The sequence below is a fragment of the Cylas formicarius genome, unplaced genomic scaffold (assembly GCF_029955315.1).
Source record: "Cylas formicarius isolate icCylForm1 unplaced genomic scaffold, icCylForm1.1 PGA_scaffold_1__22_contigs__length_36826433, whole genome shotgun sequence".
NCBI lineage: Eukaryota > Metazoa > Arthropoda > Insecta > Coleoptera > Brentidae > Cylas > Cylas formicarius.
Window position 1 is genome coordinate 20,067,951 of NW_026844264.1, and position 18,609 is coordinate 20,086,559.

General features: G+C 35.3%; 4 protein-coding genes across 5 annotated transcripts; all 4 read left to right on the plus strand.

Annotated features, from left to right (window-relative positions):
• The first annotated feature begins 119 nt into the window (after positions 1-119).
• Positions 120-1,555, plus strand: LOC132697459 (large ribosomal subunit protein uL2). Its single transcript, XM_060662998.1, has 4 exons — positions 120-264; positions 441-741; positions 800-1,003; positions 1,205-1,555. Exons 2-4 carry the CDS (start codon positions 447-449, stop codon positions 1,477-1,479), a joined length of 774 nt encoding a protein of 257 aa, XP_060518981.1. The 5' UTR covers positions 120-264; positions 441-446; the 3' UTR covers positions 1,480-1,555.
• A 5,810-nt stretch (positions 1,556-7,365) lies between these two features.
• LOC132696030 (bublin coiled-coil protein-like) lies at positions 7,366-8,013 on the plus strand. The gene is made up of 2 exons (XM_060660564.1): positions 7,366-7,629; positions 7,724-8,013. Exons 1-2 carry the CDS (start codon positions 7,464-7,466, stop codon positions 7,915-7,917), a joined length of 360 nt encoding a protein of 119 aa, XP_060516547.1. The 5' UTR covers positions 7,366-7,463; the 3' UTR covers positions 7,918-8,013.
• A 1,175-nt stretch (positions 8,014-9,188) lies between these two features.
• Positions 9,189-12,743, plus strand: LOC132696029 (nucleoside hydrolase-like). Of its 2 annotated transcripts, XM_060660563.1 has the most exons (5): positions 9,189-9,380; positions 11,877-11,961; positions 12,022-12,168; positions 12,230-12,369; positions 12,421-12,743. In XM_060660563.1, exons 1-5 carry the CDS (start codon positions 9,189-9,191, stop codon positions 12,736-12,738), a joined length of 882 nt encoding a protein of 293 aa, XP_060516546.1. In that variant the 3' UTR covers positions 12,739-12,743. The 2 variants fall into 2 exon arrangements, with proteins under 2 accessions (XP_060516546.1, XP_060516545.1); XM_060660562.1 differs by having other exon boundaries at positions 11,877-12,168.
• Positions 12,744-13,443: 700 nt separating this feature from the next.
• On the plus strand, positions 13,444-18,525 carry LOC132696028 (DNA replication licensing factor Mcm7). Its single transcript, XM_060660561.1, has 9 exons — positions 13,444-13,623; positions 13,680-14,049; positions 14,105-14,423; positions 14,481-14,663; positions 14,713-15,010; positions 15,606-15,817; positions 15,981-16,311; positions 17,451-17,664; positions 18,324-18,525. The coding sequence occupies exons 1-9, from the start codon at positions 13,593-13,595 to the stop codon at positions 18,523-18,525; spliced, it is 2,160 nt and encodes a 719-aa protein (XP_060516544.1). The 5' UTR covers positions 13,444-13,592.
• Positions 18,526-18,609: the final 84 nt, after the last annotated feature.

Here is an 18,609-nt window from a genome sequence, read left to right on the forward strand (position 1 = left end):
CAACTACAGCTGTTTTTCAACTTTAAAAAAATATTCCTTTTTTATAATTGAAATTTGTAGCGATGTTTCTTCTAAACTTGCACAACCTTTAAATTGTCTCCAAAAACTAAACGCAACAATACTCAAACATATAGATTCCTCCGTATTCTTACGTTTACCTTTGTAACTTTTTAATTGGAGCGAGTGGCCCTTGCAAATTTGTCCAGCGCATAATAAAACGACGGTGTTTTCCCATTCCTTCACTTTTGTTTTTGATAACGAAAGGTATGCAAAATTTTAATCTTTAAATATCGAAGTTGAACCAAACCATCCGTTTTCGGATTTATAGTAAACGCAATTCTTTTGTTCGTAATCATTTCCTTACATAAATATTTTTCAGTTTGAAACAATTTCTTAAAATTATACTGTACATCTAATACTAGAGAGGGTTATGTTTTCAGTTTATCATGGGTCGTGTTATTCGAGCACAAAGAAAGGGTGCTGGTTCCGTATTCAAATCACATACTAAGAGAAGAAAGGGGGCACCTAAATTACGTTATTTGGATTTTTCCGAAAGGCATGGGTACATTAAAGGTGTTGTAAAAGATATTATACATGACCCCGGGAGAGGAGCACCGCTTGCGGTGGTGCATTTCCGTGACCCTTACAAATTTAAAACCAGGAAGGAATTATTTATTGCTCCTGAAGGAATGTATACGGGACAATTTGTTTACTGTGGAAAGAAAGCCAATTTGCAAGTTGGTAAGTTTATATGCAACCGTATCCTGTTTAGAATGTTAACATTCTAAAACTGTCATAGGAAATGTTTTACCTGTTGGTACAATGCCTGAAGGAACTATTGTATGCAATTTAGAAGAAAAAACCGGCGATAGGGGCCGTTTGGCTCGAGCCTCTGGAAATTATGCTACAGTTATAGCCCACAATCATGATACAAAAAAAACTAGAGTTAAGTTGCCTTCAGGAGCAAAAAAAGTCATACCGTCCAACAACAGGGCTATGGTTGGTGAGTGTATATATTTCAACTTTTTGAATTTTTACTTTCAAATGAAACCAGTTTTTTTATTTTGGTGATGATTTCTGCATATACCTACCCTGAAAAGGCTGATGTAGCATTTAGAGGCTCTTTCTGAAATTTATTGACAATTGTTATCATTTGAAGTGTGTATTTAATAGTGCTTTTCAATCTGCATTTATAAATTTACAGGAATTGTTGCTGGAGGAGGTCGTATTGACAAACCGATTTTGAAAGCCGGTAGAGCATACCATAAGTACAAGGTTAAACGCAACTGTTGGCCCAAAGTACGTGGTGTTGCTATGAATCCTGTTGAACATCCACATGGTGGTGGTAATCACCAGCATATTGGAAAAGCTTCGACTGTCAAAAGGGGCACTTCTGCTGGTCGTAAAGTTGGTCTTATTGCGGCTCGAAGAACAGGTCGTATTAGAGGAGGCAAGGTTGATGCCAAAAAAGAAGATTAGATTGGTTTTTATGTCCTATCAATGTATTTCATTTATTTGTAATGTAATTTCATTCGGAATATATTGATATTTAAACCATGGCTTGTTTTTATACACCGAGGAACCTTGTAAGAGGCTACTTAGAATGAGATCAGAGACAATAAATAATATAAAAAAATTAATAAATACAGACTCTTCATTTTACAGTGGGCTAAATAAAAGGGATCAAAGAATGTTTATGAGAGGTTATTGTGATATACAGGGTGTTTCAGAACAAAAGCGAAAAACTTAAGGCCCTTGTTTAAAATAAATAATAGTTTGTTATATAAACGTTGGGTCAAAAACCAACCGTTAGGGAGATCTGGCGGAAAAGTAATGTTTGTATTTCTTATCTTAAAAACGAAAATAGAACAAACTGGAAGTATTTTTTTATTTATTCATACAAGGAAAATACATTTCATAAATATCTTGGGAGCAAACAAATAAACGAAAACGTTTCTGTGTTTACGCTCTCACTAGAAAATATTACATGTTAGCTTAAGTCCAAAACAAAAAAAAAATTCTCTAAGCTAAACATTCAAAAAAAAATCATTAGGACAAACATTATAGATCTGGAAAAGAAAAAAAGTTCAGTTTCAAAAAGAGCATTCGAGGGGAATAACCAATAAACTAGCCAAATAAAGTTTACATTGATTTTATCGCAATTCGGAAACACTTAAAAAATGCAATAAAAAGAATGATTAATTAATTAATATGATGCGTGACAATGTATATTCGAATAGGCATTTATTTTTTCTAGTATGGGTGAGCCCAAGACGATTCTTATGCCAATCAATAGTTTGTTACTTGGATGAATGTTACCGTTCAGTACTTATTTCTCTCTAAGAAATTTTTGTAAAAATATATTCATATCTCCACAATTCAGTTTCAATACGTTCAATACGGCTGTCGGTGTGCGTGTTCGCTGTCATTGAAGGGGCTTTCAATAACACGGCCTTGTATTCGGTCTGCAGGGCGGTGGAACGTACCGGAGTGGGGACGGCCATTATAAAGTGGATCCGCTCCACGGTAACCGACCGGAGGGTCGAGGCAAGACTGGGTGGGGAGCAGGTCTCCACCGACTCAACAAGGGGTTGTCCACAGGGTGGGGTCTTGTCCCCTTCTTGTGGTGCCTAGTGGTGAACGAGATATTGCATATTTTGAGGGAAGAACACGGGGTCTATGTTCAGGCATATGCAGACGACCTTGAGCAAGGATGCAGGGGCTCCTGAACGGGGCATTGGCAAGATTCTGACAATGGTGCCGAGACAGCAACTTGGCTGTCAATCCTGACAAAGTGGAGATGGTCATTTTTACCAGGAAAAGGAAGTTGGAGTGTAACCTCAACATTTCGATGGATGGGCTGCCTCTTTCTGCAAGCGGAAGCGTCAAGTATGGTTGGACTCCAAGTTGACCTTCCAGGACCATATACAATCAAGGACCAGGTCGGCCGTTGGAGCTCTGTGGGCGTGCCGGAGAGCGGTAGGAGGCACTTGGGGCCTGGGGTCAAAGATCATGCAGTGGCATGGTCGCCGGGGGTCAAAAGAGCAGGAGCAAGGCTAGTTCTTGACAAACTGCAGAGATTGGCTTGCCTCTGCATAACGGGCGCCATGAGGACGGCGCCCACGAGGGCCCTAGAGGCTTTGGTGGGTTTGCCCTCTCTGGCGGATCAGGCTGGCGAGCTGCGGGCTCTGGAGGTAGGGAACCTTCAATCGGGGCGAGTACGACATTTTCTAGGGCTGGCCCGGGGATCGCGGGGTCATGGGCATGCCGAGTGACGTCATGATCCTCGAGATGACCTTCTTTGACAAATGGACCCATCAAGGGTAGAATAGAGAGAGGGCACAGTTGGCTCCTGGGATGGACTTGTCTGGTACACGGACGGGTTCAGAATGGGAGGTTTGGCGGAGCTGGAGCATACTGCGAGACAACGGGTTCGAGCTTGTCGGCCCCTCTGGGTCAGTACTGCACTGTGTTTCAGGCAGAAATTTTCGCTATATTGATGGCGGCCGGAGAGGTGTTTCGGCTCAATCACGAAAGCAGGAGGGTCTTCTTCTGCTCGGATAGTAGGGCTGCACTTATGGCGCTGAAGTCAGTGCGTACGCGCTCCTTGTTGATAAAGGAGTGCAAAGGGGTACGAGGAGAGGAAGGTCACGTTGGTCTGGGTTCCCGGTCACACCGGTATCCAGGGCAATGAGATAGCGGACGCCTTAGCCAGGGAGGGCTCCTCGCACAGACATATGGGACCAGAGCCCCGCTTGAGGATCGCCCCGTGTGTGGGGCGATCCTCAAGCGGGTATTGGGCTAAAGGATTTGCTAACCTTCTATAGGAGGGGCGGCATTCTGGACGCCCTCTAGAACGGTCTGGGGGCTCATCTAGTGGCCCAAGTGCTTGGACGCCCGCGAAGGCGCCCCCCTTTAATTCCAATTGCATTGTGCACTATGGAAAAAAACATATGCGTGTTTTTAAACGAGTAGAAGAGATTGAATTATATATAGAAAAATTTACGCAATGATATGGAAAAAAAAATATTTCGATAGACCGGTTTATTAGAAACTTTCTTGAATTCTGCATTTTTTCACAAAATTTACAGTTTCCAAATAAAATGTAAAAAAATGGAAAAAAGAATTTAATAACTAAGTATACATTAAAAGATTAAATTAGTCCTAGTTTGTATTCAAACTGAGCATAAAGCAATAAGAATCATCTTAAGAAGTGACAGCAGCTCACTAGATTTTTTTAATAATAATATATCATCTTTTTTTATCTCGTTATATGCTTAGATTTTATTTATGGTTTGGAATTATACGTATTTGTTCGCCTTGCAATTGTACTACTATTAGGCAGTCATCAATGTTTACACTTAAAATATTTTCAGTTCACTCTGGACGGATGTTCGATTTCAAAGTCGAAATCTTGAATCGCTAGCCATCGAGCTATTCTGGGTTCTAATTCTTTTTTTGACAAATGTGCTGCGCACCGCGCTACAATCGGTAACTATTTTAAAATGAGTGCCAGCTAAGGTTTCTAATTCATATGAATGGTAAAAAGACTCATTGACAGTTGCCGATCTGCTATAGTAAGTTATTGGCTTTAATCCGATATTTGATTCTTGAAAAAAATACTCACGATCCCTTTTGAGCTTGCAATCGTCTAAAGTTCTGTTTTAGAATTAACATTGTAGATTGCCAAAATGGGTTTGTTTATTTAATTCTTTTCAATTTTTGTAACTGCTTTGTTTTGGCTTTTGCCCTGAAATGCGAACTTAGGACTAAGAATTGTCTTACTTCATGCACATTTGAAGGGGTTTTAAAATCTTATATAGTTTTTACTTTTTTGGAAGAGTTAGTTACAATAGTTGAATATAATTGGAAACATTACTATTTGCTTGACATCTGTAAATACTTTTCTATGTTGGTACAAATAAACTATTATCGATGTGTATAGTGAATAATAGTGAATTTTGAATGATTTAATTATCTGTATTAAAATGAGGATTAGTAATTCAGCTGCAAATTCTTGTTTTAATGGACATCTTCTTTATTATTTTCAATATTCGCAACAAAAAAAGATTACAATTAAAAACCAGGATCAAGTGGACCCCTTATGTCTAGAACCAACTTCATATCTAATGGCTTTAAAGTAACTCTTTTTGCATGTGCACAACATCGACAGGCATCAGAAAACAGATGTGTAAGGTATAATTCTGTAGCTTCCTGTAAAGCTTCTAAAGCATGATACTGAATACGCCAGTCCGGCCCACGATGGAGTGCCATTAAAATTTCTCTCACTAATCTTGCAAAGGGCAATTTCGGTATCATATTCTTAGTATTTCTTTGTAATGCTTTCATTTCATTTATAAGCCTTTTTGATGCTGTAGTTCTCATATTATTGACTACATATTCTACTGTTGCAGGTCTTCTTTTCTTTGGGGTGTTACTTTTCCGAATACTGCTTCTCGAGGATCTTGAAGTTTCTGGCTTGTTTGATTTGGATTTCATTTTGGCACACACAAGTTCAACTAACTCAAACCAACAACATAGTTTACATCTAAAAAAGTTTATTATATTAGTATATTATAAGTATATAACTGTTAACTACATTATTCCATTTAAACATACCGATGACAAAAGTATATGCTAAAAATTGACTTATATTAAACAACGGTTTCTAGCGCATTTTTAACAGTTTCAAATTTCATAGAAACGGAAAACTACGGCATAGCAAAATAAATTCAAACTCAAGTAGACTGGACTGCTAAGAATATGCGCCCAGCTATATAAGCAAAGAATAAAAGAAGAAGATTCTGTCGGAAGCTTTCCACAGATTCTGTGGTGGAGCATTGCACCCAGCGGTTTAACCTCCGTTCGCTCCCGACAGAATCCCTTGTATTCATTCCCAAAAGTTTCATATCGGTTTCCACTGTGTGGACTTAGTGTTTTTAGTGTTCAATGTATGTTTTAAAATTATAATCGTCGTCGGCCCCGTCGTTTTTCAATGTTCACGCCGGTGTGGAGGCCGGATGGGTCCGGATGGTCCGCAGTGGAAGCGGAGGGAAGCCGATTTTTTTGGTATCGGTCAAAATCGTTTTTTGCTAGCTGAGAAAATATTGGTTATATTTCTTCTTTGTACGTTTTAGTCATTTACTAAAAGGGAAAATCCTCGACGGAAGAGGGCAATGGGAAAATGATCCTAGTATTCGGGCCCAACAGTTATGTGAAGCGCCTTATTGTACTTAAGCTTTCGGGACTTTCGATGCAACCATTGCACATGGCGGACGTTGCTCCTGCCCGGTTCCAAAAAATCTGTAGAAATCGGTTGAAATTAGTGTCGTTTAAAGAAAATTTTGTTTTGTACGTTTGTTATCTGAAGTAATAGAGGCATAGTGCCTATAATTTTGAGAAATAGTGTTTGTTTTACGCGGATGTACACGGATTTGTGATGTGCTACTCCATGATGTATATGTTAACACGGTTTCCGGATGTCTTGTACTCACGCTGGTAACCAGGCCGGATGGGGTCGAATATCCCTTATAAGATAATTGCGGGAACTGTTTGAAGAATCGGTCGTCATTTATGACAATTATTTAGAACTTGTTTTCGTTTTTGTATATGTTAACCAACCTAGAGGATGATGTATTGGTCCAGACCCTTCTTTAAGGAAGGCATTCTTCAGATTTTTGTATATGTTTCACTTATCGTAAGCTGGCCGAGTTTCCTATTGCAGTCATGCCCATTAGAAGTAAAATTCAATCCAATCCTACTTAAGCTTTCCACATAGCGGATTAACCTCCGCTAGACACACTCATTTAAAAGCTTATTAGTTAAAATTAACAAGCAAGCTAGATAAAAGACGTGTATCTGTCGGCAAGGCACGGGACGAAACTGGCGCTTGGTTTGTCTTACGCGCCAAACAGCAATTCTGTCCAGATGCAGAGATCAAGCATCTTCTTTTTTTTAATATATTAGGCAAAACGTTTCCGTCCCACTTCCCCTGTATTCTGAATAAAGTTTTAGCTTCGGTTTGAATTATTTTTAACAATTAGTGGTCCATCGGTTTCGTTATTCACACAGGCCGTTTTTTCGAATCGTTTTAAAGTTAAAATTTATTTAAAATACTATCGAAAACTAACTAACTTACCAGAGTTTGTGTATCGTTATAAGATATGTGACAGGAATGTCTGAAATTTAAAATTTCCTTGATAAAAATCCTCGACGCTTGTCGAAAATAAGCGTCGAAGCAGTCTTGCTCAACGGGAATTGTGAAACGCATAGTTGAATTGAATTGATTGAACTCCAAAGACTGAAGTTTCTCTGCGTAACTGGCAATTTTAGATTCGCTTATGGGCAATGGTTTATGACAATTTTAAAAATTATACGAAGAAGAATCTGTTTATCTGTGGAAAATATCATGTGAGTGATTTTTTTTTCGATAGAAATTGTTTTTCCCTTGTGGACGCAGAATTATGGGCGAAGGACCTTTCCACCACACAACCGCTCCAGAAAAAGAGAAATCTCAAACAGATGAAGATAATGTTGATGCAGAATTGGAGACATTACAGGGCGCCATTACAGAAACTTTGGAAATTCACGACCAGGTTAACGATTGTAACGAAGAATTGACCCCCGAAGGTACTTGCAGTGTTATTTTATTTTTTAATTTCTAGATAATTCCCCTATACCTTCTTTTTACTTTTATTTTTAATCATGTATTGGGTATTTTTAGAATTTCAACATTTGGATAAACAATTGGATGATTTATTCATAGCGCTGGATGATATAGAATCCAAAAATGATAATATCCACGCCCAACTTTTGCAGCTACTACACTCTAACAGGGAAATAAGGCAGCAATTGCAACAATACCAAAATTTAGAAGTGGATAACTCTGATAAGCAAATTACAGAGGGCCAAAATTAATTACATTTAACCATTCCTTTGTTGTGTGTTATGTTTTATTTGATTTTCATTTTAGATATTGATATATTTTTTAAATAAAATTTTATAGATGCCTTAGTTTAAGTGTTAAAAAATAGTTCTATATACCTATGTCCATACAAACCAAGGGAATATTAGGTCTGAAGTATGTATTATATATTTTGTTATTTCCAATTGAATACTTGAAATATAATTTAAATACCTAATGCTGCTTTATTTCTTTCGTATTTCTTTGTGCACAATCTTTCGGCACGATCTCGCTTGCCATTTTCAAGTAGTTCTGTCATGTACTTCTGCTTCTCATCTGAGCTGGACTTGTCTGGTGCAAGGTGACCTCTCCATCTGTTCTATAGAAAGCTGTTGTAATATATATGTAATTTTTAATGTAATGTCCTATTTTATTATAAATAAAATTCTTCTTATAATTAAGAATAAATACTAAATTATACACTGATTGAGCGAAAAGTATTTTTGTGATGTCAGTTTAATTTCCTACTGCTGAGAGTCATTTCAGACCTTTCCAAGGTATCCACAGACTTGGGAGGAATAGAATATTTTCCATTCCCAATTTTTGCAGTTACTATATTCTTACAGGAAAATAAAGTAACAGCTACAATTTCAAAATTTAGGACACTGCAAAGCAAATTACAAAGGAACAAAACTAATTTTTTATTTTGCAATTCAGATATTGGTATATTTTTGAAATAAAATTTTGTAGATGCCTTTTTTTAGATGTTTAAATAAATTTAAACAAACACAAATTAAGGGAATTTTAGGTCTCCAATATACATTAAGTTAAATATTATTTCCAATACCTAAAGTTCCTTTACTTCTTTAACTATTATATTCACATATTATGTATATAATCTATATATGCTTATATCTCATAGACAGATTTTATGGCTTTGTAACTACAAACGCCTGCTATCACCAGTCTGTTCATAAAGATTATTATTTCTCATTGTGTTGACTGAGACAGAATATACGCAAAAGCTCAACAGTGCTTAAATGGGTTTTAACGATATAATTTTTCTGTTGCCCGACATAATAGTGGTATTACCAACGCTTAAAATGTGAGATAAAGACTATCATCCACTTAATACAATAAGAAACGTAAAACCCGTTGAATTTCTGCAAATTACAGCCTATTGCATTTAGGTAAGTCAATTAACAAATAATAAGCTTTTACACTCTGATTTTGGGTAATTTTTAGGAATTAATATATAAAAATAAAGGTTAATGCCTGGGACCCAATGGTTAGCCGACGTGTAATTGTTGACGTGGATACTGGCGTGGATGACTACCTGGCTCTTTTAATCCTTTTTTATGCTGAAAAACTCAACTTGATTAAAATCGAAGCAATAACTTGTACATATGGCAATACGAGTCTTAACAATGTCTGTAAAAACACTTTGCGGTTGTTGGAAATTCTTCAACGAAGAGATGTACGTAGATACAAATACTTATATGCATATATAAGCGACCAAATTAGGACACTAAAATTGGGAGGCTTAAGTTTGTCAAAATTGTCACAAAAAGGTTTGATTGCGCTGGTAAAACTGATAAAAAAGTCTTGTAGATTGCGCAACGAATGACTTTGAGCTAGACCTGTGACTTCAATTGAAGTAAAGGATTGTAATAAAATTCATTTTTGGTTTTGTAACCAAAACAGAAATCTTAACTTTCAACGGTAGGATTTTGATCAGTCAAAAATTGTGTCAGCTTATAATTTTTTTAGTTTTTGTGATTTTGTATTATCGGATGTTATTTAACGTAACTCGTGACAATTGTGTCAAAACTGATTTTTTCGAATTTTCTAAGAGTGTCTGAATATTAGTTTCCCTCATTTCAAGTTTGTTCTTAAATGCTACCACATTAGAGGGAAACATGCAGTTTTTAAAATTATAGGTTATATGTTTACATTCAGTAAAATACTTTAACTCGTTGTTTTATTTCAAATTTTGATACTTACAAAGTAGTCTTTGTTAATAAGTAATCATGAAGTCGCACAAAAACTAACTGTAGAAACCCATATGGCAAATCGATTTGTTTGTACCCCAAACGCTGACAATCACCAACCAAAATGGTCATCACTAATGAGGACAGTTATTTTAAAACTAGAGAGAAGTAATAAAAACGCAAGACCTCCTAGTTAATCCCGTTTATTTCAAAAATAAGATATATAAAACGCAAGAAACAGAAAAACAAAAATGCACACAATAATATTGTTAAGTTTTTGAAATAACAAAAAAATGATTCGGGTTCGTTCACAGACGTCCAACTAAAAGGGACCGCATAATTCATTCTTTAAATTTCCCTTGTTGTGATGCAAATATATATAGGCATTTAGCAAGGGACAAGTGGGGTGAGGAATGTTGTCTAAAAACGAATGGTTGGTTTTGGTTAGTATCGACGTAAGTTAGAAGAAAATAATTCCAGACAATAAATAATTGCATTGGCGTTTGAGATTATAATATAACAATATTAAAATGTTGATAATTACATTATAAATAGTTATGTTGTTTGGAAATACACAATAAATAATACTAAGAACAAATACGCAAAAGAGTAAAATAATTACACCCGCTTATGAAACACATCTTAGATTTCTTTACATACACAATTGAAGCACCCAAGTTATTCACAAATTTCACAGTATTGCGACATTTTTCTGTCTTTTAAAGTCAACATCCAAAAATACGTTTTCACTTTCAAAAAGTCATTTGTCTCACAAAAAATAAGCAAAAGCAGACATACGTGAAATCGAGATCTGCAACCGAGGAACCGGATCGAGCGCAGCTCACTCTGGGAAATATGAAGCCGGATACCGGATACAGAGGAGCATCAGGAACTACCGTCTGTCTCAGGCAGAAAATAAGATGCTCTCTTTATGATGCTTCTTTAGGATTGATTCATACACCATGCGGAGCGGGGATTCCTACAAAGGACGATAGGCTCTGAACCGGAGAAAATATTCTTGCGCTTCATAGGAACTTCTTTTGTCTTGAATTTCCTACATTGTTCCTACCTAAGTGTTAATTTGTTGTAACGTTTTCCATATCGCTATTGTCAAAAAAGAAAAGTTTGTTATTTTAGGGGTAATGTTTAACAAAATATGTAGGCAACAAAGTTTTAGCTCATCAAACGCTACGGTGAAATTTAACAAAGTCAACTCGTCGTAAAACTTAACTAAACAAAATGTTTATTCCGTCTAAAATAACAAAGTCATTAATTATTCACACACTACTATATTCACCATACACACGACTAGTAATTTATATAACGCCTCTCTTTTATATTAATTGATTATTTAGATTTCCGCTCTCCGGTTTCTCTTCCCGAATAACTGACTAGCAATCACGCTGCTTCGCTTTTATAAAATGCAGCGTCTACTCGCGATAGGGGTGCAGCATTCGCCGGATTTCAGAGACGTCTGCGATCCTGCGTATGTCCGAGTTCTCGTAACGCAGACGGGGCCGAGTCAGTTTATGGATTTAGAAATTCAAAATATTTATATCTTTGCTATCATGTTTAAAAAAAATATTGTTGTGAAAATAGCTTAAGATACATGTATGTGCTCTTAACCAATGCTTTTTATTTTATGAAAAAGGGGACGATTTTAATTTGTTTTTAAATTTTTGTTTGACCACTAAATCAATAAGGTAAAGAAAGCCAAAATGTGTTTTTTTAATATTACGCACAAATATTCATTATCATAAAATACAAATGATAAAATCAAATTGAAAATGTTCGTTATTACGTGAAAATACTTTATTAAATAACTCCATTAGTCAGGCTGGCATATGGCCTTAGCATTAACGCATAGGACTACCCGTTTGCGCTCTAAAGAAAATTTGCAACACAAACTATTATTGAGCGACTTCATTTTTTGAGACTCTCTGTTATGATGTTCTTAGTTAAATCTTGTATATTTTTTATAGATTCCAGTTTTAAAGGGGTGTGACGATCAAGCGTTGATTCCGCACGAGCGTAACCTTCCTACATATTTTGGTGCCGATGGATTTGGTGGGTTAAATGTTGATTTTGAACCTCAACAATCTGTAGGTGAAATGTCTGCTTCAGTAGGGATGTGTGATATCGTGCTAAAACATAGAAATAAAGTTTCTATCATATGTCTTGGTCCTTTAACGAATTTAGCCGTGGCGTTAAGACTCTATTCAAGTTTTGCGTCAAACATCAGGGATATATGGATTATGGGAGGCAATTATTCTGGTAATTAAAGATCCGTGTTATCACACGGCATTATTTGATTAAGAATTTAAGAATTTTATAGGCAATGAGAGCAACTATTCTGTCAAGCCAGAATTTAACTTCGGGACTGATCCCGAAGCTGCCCATATCGTACTAAAATGTGCAAAATGCCCAATTTATTTATTACCATGGGAAACTTGTTTGAAGCAGTCTGTTACGATGGTACGTTAAATCGGCAATCCGGGAACTCTAAAAAAGTAATATTCTTTACAGGAATGGAGAAACACGCTACATTGTTCGAATCTAGCAATGGAATTACTCACAAAAGCGGAAAAGCAGGTGATTAATGAAAGTGAAATGTATTATTTGCCATGTGACGCTTTTTTAACATTCGCATTTTTGAATGCTGAAAAACATGTTAGTGATATAATCGCTCACAGCGCTGCTGTAGAAGTCCGCGATGATTCGAAAAGAGGACAAGTTATTATTCAAGATAATAAAGTAGCAGAATCAAAAAACGTTCTTTTTATTACTGGAATAAACGAGAAACTTTTCAAAAAATTTATCGAGGAACTTGATCAAGAGCTATAAGTTTATTTTAGTAGGTATATCTAATAAATTTGTTTTATAATATACATATTTCGTTTCATTGAAATTGATCTTTTACAAACAGGCATGGTTGTAGTGCAAATAAACACAATTTACAAAGCAATTTAATGTAAAGCCAATGTACAGGGTGGACCAAATTATGCATTCAACTTTCTCCTCCGCTTGTCATTGTCTGGAGCTCGATTTTCATAAAAAACATAGTGGTCAAAACCGCACATAAAAATGGGCATTTAAAAATAAAAGAAAAATGTTGTGTTTTTATGAAGACGTTTTCATTTTCTGGGTTTCTCCTGCGTCGGGTGTTGACTCTGTCTGAAAAGCGCTCTGAAGAAGCTAGCAGTATGTTTGGCGAAACGTCAGCGAGACAGACTCAACACCCAACGCAGGCGATATTTAGGAGATGTGTACCTACAGCCTGCGAAAGTTTCTTACAATACATTTGGTTTAATTTATTTTGTATTTAAAGCTTTTTAACTTTTTTAACATTTTAACATTTATTGTTTTACACATTCGGTCAAACCTAAACAAGCGTCACCCTGCAAATTAATATTACTCTGTCTGAAAATCACTATGTTCAAGTTATCAAGGATCATTGGACCAATGTTATTTTAACAAACGTATAAACTGATTTTGAATGGATTGTTCGAGTGAAGAACAATATTCTATGCTCGTAAACCGATTCTCTGCTTGTGTTTATCAGTTTTCATTCGCGCGTTTTCTGGTGGGAAGTATACTAAAATTGAATAAGTAGTTAGTCGTTTTCTATTTGTTTTGTTCCTGCTAGTGAAATTATTTAATTAATTATTTGAAATTATTTTATTATTTAATCGGCAAAAATGGTTCGTAGAGATTATGATAAGGAGAGTGGTGAGCATGTGTTATATTCTCAAGCTATTTTGAAATTGTGTTATTTTATTTTATAGATTCACTCAAGAGTTTTTTACTGGAATTCTGTGTTCCGTCTGATAGGGGAACAAAATATTTCAAGTATTCAGAACAGTTGACCAAATTGGCTCATCGAGAACAAACAGCTTTATATATCGAACTTGATGATCTTAGTCAATTTGATGAAGCATTAGCCAGCGAAGTAACTAAAAATGCGAAAAGATACGCCAATTTATTATCAGATATTATATTTGACCTGTTACCAACATTTAAAGAAAAAGATGTAGTAGCAAAAGATGCTCTAGATGTCTTTATTGAACATCGGATCATGGTGGAACAGAGATATCGTCAACCAAATGAGTCAAGGGATCCCAAGAATAAATTTCCTCCTGAGTTAATGAGAAGATAGTAAGATCTTGACGAAAATATCGTAATGTGTATTGGATACTTTTCTTTTTTTCAGTGAAATTTATTTTAAAGATTTATCTACTAAAAAGCACGTGCCACTTCGTAAAGTTAATGCTGAAAGTCTTGGTCAACTTGTTAGCGTTCGGGGTATTGTTACTCGTTCTACAGAAGTAAAGCCAATGATGTGTGTCGCTACCTATACATGCGACCAATGTGGTGCTGAAACATATCAACTCGTGTCAGGTTTGAGTTTTATGCCTGTAATACTGTGCCCCAGCGAGGACTGTAGAGTGAATAAATCAGGTGGACGTTTGTACTTGCAGACACGAGGCTCTAAGTTTGTCAAGTTCCAAGAGTTGAAGATACAAGAACATGTAAATTCCTTTTATTTATAGATTAAGTGTGATATATGGGCAACCAAATTATTGCAGAGTGATCAAGTTCCTGTTGGGCATATTCCTCGAAGTTTAACAGTATTTTGCAGGGGTGAAGTAACACGGCAAGCTTTGCCCGGTGATCATGTTGCTATAACAGGCATCTTTCTGCCAATTGCCAAACAGGGTTTTTCACAGATTACTTCTGGTCTACTCTCAGAAACATTTCTCGAGGCACATGTAAGTCTTTCCCAAGCTTCGAATTATAAAAATACCTTTTTTTTTTCAGAGGATCATTTCTCTGAACAAAACTGCAGAAGATGAAGATGATCAAAATCCACTAACAACCGAAGAATTGGCAGCTCTCACTGAAGATAATTTTTATACAAAATTGGCATTATCTATAGCTCCAGAAATTTATGGTCATGTAGATGTCAAAAAAGCGCTTCTACTTCTTCTTGTGGGTGGTGTTGACAAAAGACCAGATGGAATGAAAATCCGTGGAAATATTAACATATGCCTCATGGGTGACCCAGGCGTTGCAAAATCTCAGCTGTTGGGATTTATTGACCGACTGGCTTTGAGGAGTAAGTAGTGTGGTAGTTTCTTATAGGAAAGTAGATTAGATGTAAAATTATTCCTTCCTAAAAATTAGAAAGATATTTTTGGTGTTGGGTTATTTCAAAAGAGTACTACACAATTGACTAACAGAGTATTAGTTCTTTGTGTTCATTAATTATTCTTAAACTGATGTTTTCTTTGCATTCCTGGACTCACAATTCTAGTCTCATTTTTTTTGTTTTAATTATGTTCTTCATCTATTTTAGTAACAAGCGTTTGCTTTTTTTTCTTTAGTTTGTTGTTTTTTCTGGAATTTCATCATATAATCTTTATGATTTTCACTTCATTTAAAATTGTTGCTTTGACAATTGAAATATTTTTCAATAAAGTGCTGATACTCCGTTAATTGCGTTGCAAGGTCTTATATATATCAGTTATCCAGTTATTAATATTAACTATAGCACGATTGTTTTTTCATAATAGAATTACTTAAAATAAAGTTGAAGGAATCACCCCTATTCATTTTCCCAATGTTTAAAAACTAGTACAAAATGTTACATGCCAGTTGAAATACCAGCTTAAATATAAACCTACAGTAATAAATTCAATTTTGGATTTAAGGTCAATATACCACTGGCAGAGGCTCTTCTGGGGTAGGATTGACAGCAGCTGTAATGAAAGACCCCTTCACTGGCGAAATGATGTTGGAAGGAGGCGCCCTTGTTTTAGCTGATCAAGGTGTTTGTTGTATCGATGAATTTGATAAAATGGCAGATGCTGATAGGACAGCCATACATGAAGTGATGGAACAACAAACAATTAGTATTGCAAAGGTAAAAAAAGAACAAGTTTTAATAGTAAAAAGTCAAAGAGGTTTTTTTCTTACCCTTGGAATTTAGATAAATTTTATATATGAAAGTAAATCCTTAAAGCTATTTTAGTCACTGTCTTCTTAAATTGTATTCCGTTACAAGTTGCGACTTTTTTTTTTAATAGGCGGGTATTATGACGTGCTTAAATGCGCGGGTGTCGATATTAGCTGCCGCCAATCCGGCGTATGGTCGATACAATCCGAAACGAACTATCGAGCAGAATATTCAGTTGCCGGCCGCACTACTCTCTCGTTTTGATCTGCTGTGGCTTATTCAAGATAAAGCTGACAGAGATAAAGATCTAAGACTGGGCAAACATATTACATACGTCCACCAAAATGGAAAACAACCCAGCCAAGCTGACGCCTTAGATATGTCGGTGATGCGAAAATACATAGCTCTCTGTAAAATCAAAGAACCGGCTATTCCGGAGGAACTAACTGATTTCATAGTTGGTAAGTTAACAAAAATGTGTATCACATTTTTGGGCTAATTGCATAGTGTTTCAGAACAAATATGACATATTTATATATACATTTTATTTCTTTATTTGGAAACTGTAAGTTATATGGAAAAATTGCAGGACACGAAGTTTCTAATAAATCCGCGTATCAAAAGTTTTTCTTTAAATTTAGTTACGACTGATAAGGGTAGTTTGATCCAATCCGCTCCACTTATTTTAAAAAAATAAAAAAAGTTACAGAAAGTGTATTTTTATGATAATATACATAGCAGTGACTCAAAAAAAAACAAGCTACCCTTTATTTTAAACAAAGAATCGCCGCCTTTTCGTATTCGTTTTAAAACACCGTGTACATATACTGTATCCACCTATTTTCAACCCAAGCTAAATGTTTATTCACACTTCACACACATCAGGAGAAAATTCAATGCGCCAGTTATTTGAAACGATTTTAACCAATAGTGTCAACATGGCTGCTAAGAGATCGTGAGTTTGGCAGTGGCATTTTTTCACAAGTATGTTGTCAAAATATGCTTAGATGCCAGTAAATTTTCGGTGCGCGAACATTGCTAGATACTAAGTTAAGTTTTGTGGGGGTAGCGCGAAAAATCTCCGTTTTTCAGCCAAATCTCTCTAACGCTGATAAGTTAAACTCGTTGCCAAATTATTGGCAAAATTTAGTAAATATTAAAAAACCATGATTTCCTATATTATTTAATCTTCAGCATTTATAAGATCAAAATAGGCAGGGTAGTCAAATATATTAAGGATTTAGTAATAAGTATAGTTTAAATTCATTTTTCTATAATTTTCTAAATGGAATACCGTGTATTGAACTACTTTATCGTGTCCCTATTGCTCCTCTGTTATTTTTGTCAAAGTTTGAATACCCATCGGTTCAAGTGTTAAGTGTTAAGTATTAATTTTTTAATCACATAATCTTTAAATTTATTTAATGGATTTAATACGCGTTTATAAAACACGTATTAACTCCAAATTTAATCCATTTTTGATATGCTTTTAAGACGCCACTGGGTTTGGGGAACCCTGTAAGAAGCCAAAAACTTTAATGTTAAAAAAAAAAGGTCGATTTTACATAATTTTAATTCAGAACTTTTTGTTTGTTTTTAGGTGCGTACGTTGAGCTGCGGAGAGACGCTCGTAATTCGCAAGACATGACATTTACATCAGCGAGGAACTTGCTAGCAATTTTGCGATTGTCAACAGCATTGGCCAGGTTAAGATTGTCGAATGTAGTGGAGAAGGATGATGTTCTTGAAGCCATAAGATTAATGGAAATGAGTAAAGATTCTTTAAAGCACAATACCGAAAACAGAGGTTTTAGGTTTGTATTCTATCAAATTTAATATCACATGACATAATTGTAAAATTTTATTAGTATATGAGTGATCTCGTGGATTCTTCTGTTACTCGATGTTTCCATCCACATTAAGTCATCCTCAGGACAAAATTTTAAAACTAGATTTTTTGTGTTAAGCACATACATAACGTAAGGGACAGTGTTGATTAAATTTGAAAATGAGCAATGGCCATCTGGTATAAACATAAACACTCGTTTGAAATCATGTATTTTCTTTAAATCTCTGTGCAGCTCAACAAGCTCAATGTCTTAAAAGCAAATATTGAAGTTGCTGTTTATCAATTAGTGAACTCCCCTTATAAAGTAAAACAATTTTGAACTAAATAATTTTCTCTAAACCAAAAATTATGAAGGCAATTTTCTTCTTTTAATTTGATGTAAAATTAATCAAAATATATTGCATCAAGAGCCAAAATAACATAAACATTTTCAAAAAAATATTAGTTGATAATATGGTTTGTTAATTTCCATTTACCGAGACTAATCTGTGGTCACGTTACCAAAAATCTTGTTTTAAATTAGGTATTTTATTTTACAGACCCTTTATAAGTAAATTAAGGATTGTATAATCTGTAGATCTATTTCATTGCATTAGCTTTTCTCATATGTATTTATTTTTCTAGGCCCATTAATGTTAATGACAAGATATTTGATATTATAAGGGAATTGGCAGGAATTGAGAAAACGGTTAAAGTTGCTGATATTTTGGAGAAGTGTGCTGCAAAAGGTTATAATCCAGATCAAGTGGATGCCTGTATTGAAGAGTATGAAGAGCTGAATGTGTGGCAAGTGAATTCCACTCGTTCCAGAATTACATTTATCTAATTTTTCCCAAATGTAGATTGACATCACTGTTGTTTGACTGTTTAAGGCACTGCATAATTTTGCATATTTTTATAAATAAATATC

Excerpts from the sequence above, each read along its gene's own strand:
- LOC132697459 (XM_060662998.1), top strand. The coding sequence starts at position 447 with ATGGGTCGTGTTATTCGAGCACAAAGAAAGGGTGCTGGTTCCGTATTC. Across the intron at positions 742-799 it reads GAAAGCCAATTTGCAAGTTG|GAAATGTTTTACCTGTTGGT; the intron begins GTAAGTTTATAT and ends AAACTGTCATAG. Across the intron at positions 1,004-1,204 it reads CAACAACAGGGCTATGGTTG|GAATTGTTGCTGGAGGAGGT; the intron begins GTGAGTGTATAT and ends ATAAATTTACAG.
- LOC132696030 (XM_060660564.1), top strand. The coding sequence starts at position 7,464 with ATGGGCGAAGGACCTTTCCACCACACAACCGCTCCAGAAAAAGAGAAA. Across the intron at positions 7,630-7,723 it reads CGAAGAATTGACCCCCGAAG|AATTTCAACATTTGGATAAA; the intron begins GTACTTGCAGTG and ends GGGTATTTTTAG.
- LOC132696029 (XM_060660562.1), top strand. The coding sequence starts at position 9,189 with ATGGTTAGCCGACGTGTAATTGTTGACGTGGATACTGGCGTGGATGAC. Across the intron at positions 9,381-11,876 it reads AAATTCTTCAACGAAGAGAT|ATTCCAGTTTTAAAGGGGTG; the intron begins GTACGTAGATAC and ends TATTTTTTATAG. Across the intron at positions 12,370-12,420 it reads TGAAGCAGTCTGTTACGATG|GAATGGAGAAACACGCTACA; the intron begins GTACGTTAAATC and ends TATTCTTTACAG.
- LOC132696028 (XM_060660561.1), top strand. The coding sequence starts at position 13,593 with ATGGTTCGTAGAGATTATGATAAGGAGAGTG. Across the intron at positions 14,664-14,712 it reads AAACATTTCTCGAGGCACAT|AGGATCATTTCTCTGAACAA; the intron begins GTAAGTCTTTCC and ends TTTTTTTTTCAG. Across the intron at positions 15,818-15,980 it reads AAACAATTAGTATTGCAAAG|GCGGGTATTATGACGTGCTT; the intron begins GTAAAAAAAGAA and ends TTTTTTTAATAG.